This window comes from Penaeus japonicus, unplaced genomic scaffold (assembly GCF_977035675.1).
Source record: "Penaeus japonicus unplaced genomic scaffold, GWHDUDI00000001_assembly GWHDUDI00000016, whole genome shotgun sequence".
Taxonomy (NCBI): domain Eukaryota; kingdom Metazoa; phylum Arthropoda; class Malacostraca; order Decapoda; family Penaeidae; genus Penaeus; species Penaeus japonicus.
This window is the reverse complement of record NW_028234418.1, coordinates 37,070,253-37,072,502: the sequence shown is the minus strand read 5'-3', so window position 1 is coordinate 37,072,502 and position 2,250 is coordinate 37,070,253. Positions and strand designations below refer to the sequence as shown.

Here is a 2,250-nt window from a genome sequence, read left to right as displayed (position 1 = left end):
GAAAAAATTAATTATTTGTAATGTAATTAGTTATCAAAACAGCGTTTGAGTCTAATGTCACGTATTTTCTCATCTGTGACCATTTCATTTCATCATCATATTTTGACTCTAGGAAGACAAAACATCACAAAACAAAAACGTATTCCAAAAAATCAATTAAATCACGATCCTTTACTTTTTGCAAATATAACCATTATCAGTATCAGATGAGAAAGTGCTCCAACAACTCACATAGGTTACGGTGAACTTTTTGTAAGTATGGGAAAATTGCCCAAGAATGTGACATAAGAAGTGAATGGGAGGTAAAGGTCCTTTTGCTATGAATGAAAGGTCAAGGTTGTAGAATATGGGTGGAACCTATACGAGTACCGCCAGGGTCAAAAGGGGAACCGCTGCACCTATTTAAAGCTCAGTCAACTGGTTTACTACATCAGTTAGATCTACATCCGAACAACATGAAGTTTGTGAGTGTTACTGAGGGTCGTGGTACTAAAGTCTTGTTATTGGTACAGAACTAGAAATATAACTTTTAGATTTTCTGTTTAAGCTCAAGTATAACATCTAAGTATATATCTATTCATTCATTTATTTTAGATGTTACTGCAAAAGATTGATAGATTAATAGAGTGACATTGATCCGTTTTCACTTTATTTTTGATGTGGAAGTAAGACTGTGTAATCAAATAGATATGCATTATATACAAACACACGCACACACACACACACTCTCTCTCTCTCTCTCTCTCTCTCTCTCTCTCTCTCACACACACACACACACACACACACACACACACACACACATATATATATATATATATATATATATATATATATATATATATGTTTATATATATACACACATATATACTTATATAGATATGTACATATATATACATTCATTTATATATATATATATATATATATATATATATATATACATATATATGTACATATATGCTTACATAGATATGTACATACACACACACTCACACACACACATATATATAATCTTACATAATCCTTGATATTTTTTTGAATTTTTTTTATTAATGTTTACTATTGAAGTACATCTGCAAATTTTAGGTAATCCTCGCCTGTGTTGCCGCCGTGGCCTTCGCCGCCCCCCAGTACAGCTCAAGCGAAGAGGTTGAGTTTGTGCCAATCCTTAAGGACGACCGCGTCCACGAGGAGGACGGAACATACAGTTTCGACTTCGAAGCTGCCAACGGCATCCGCTTCTCCCAGGCTGGATCCCCCGACGGTGATGAGGACGCTGTGATCAAGGCCGGAGAATACTCGTAAGTATTTTGGAAACTTTGGTTGACTTATTCGTTTTATGTGAATATCTTCTTACCTCCTGTCGTATTGTGAATTTATTATAATATCTCAACTATCATTTACAGCTACACTGCTCCTGACGGCACTGAAATCCATCTCCGCTTCGTGGCTGACGATAACGGCTTCCAGCCCCAGGGTGACCACCTCCCAGTGGCTCCCGAGTTCCCCCACCCAATCCCCCAGTTCGTCCTCGACCAGATCGCCTTCGCTGCCGAGGAGGACGCCGCCCGCGCCGATTCCGATGAGAATTAAATCTTATTTTTATTCTGACGAAACCTATCCAAAGAAATGTATTTATTTGTAGTACAACATAAATATGTTATTTAAATATTTTGCTTGTCTTATTCTACATGTTTCGTGTTATAAGCCTATCGTACATTAGAAATTAATTGTTCTGGTAGATCATTATGTAAAATATATTATTGTTGATGCTTTATTGATGATAACAAAAACAATAACAACACTGACAATTATGGCAGTAAGAGCAATGATCATAATAATCTTATTGATAATGATAAGAATCACAGTCACGATACTATCACTGTTGAGAATAATAATGATTTGATTGAAATGTTAACATTATCATGTATAATTATTTATAAATTTCGAGTACAGCAACGAAACTAACTATACAAATGAAAATAATTCCAGCACAATAACAATGGCAATAATAACGATATCAAAATCATTGTCATTTTTGATGTTAATATTACTAGTATTACCGATGGTAATACCAATGTTGATAAAGTTAGTGATTATAATGGTATGATAATCATAGTAAATGCAATAAAATTATGATAGTAATGATAGTAGTATGACCATTAAAATGATGATGTTAATTATGTTTATGATACTAATGGTGATAGTGATATGATAGTAGTAATAATAGTAAAGATGATAATGATATTGATG

The 2,250-nt window shown here is 34.0% G+C and overlaps 1 protein-coding gene across 1 annotated transcript; it reads left to right on the top strand.

The window, feature by feature from the left end:
* Positions 1-403: 403 nt before the first annotated feature.
* LOC147470311 (cuticle protein CP14.6-like) lies at positions 404-1,669 on the top strand. The gene is made up of 3 exons (XM_086545568.1): positions 404-464; positions 1,084-1,298; positions 1,404-1,669. The coding sequence occupies exons 1-3, from the start codon at positions 456-458 to the stop codon at positions 1,588-1,590; spliced, it is 411 nt and encodes a 136-aa protein (XP_086401694.1). The 5' UTR covers positions 404-455; the 3' UTR covers positions 1,591-1,669.
* The last annotated feature ends 581 nt before the right edge of the window (positions 1,670-2,250 follow it).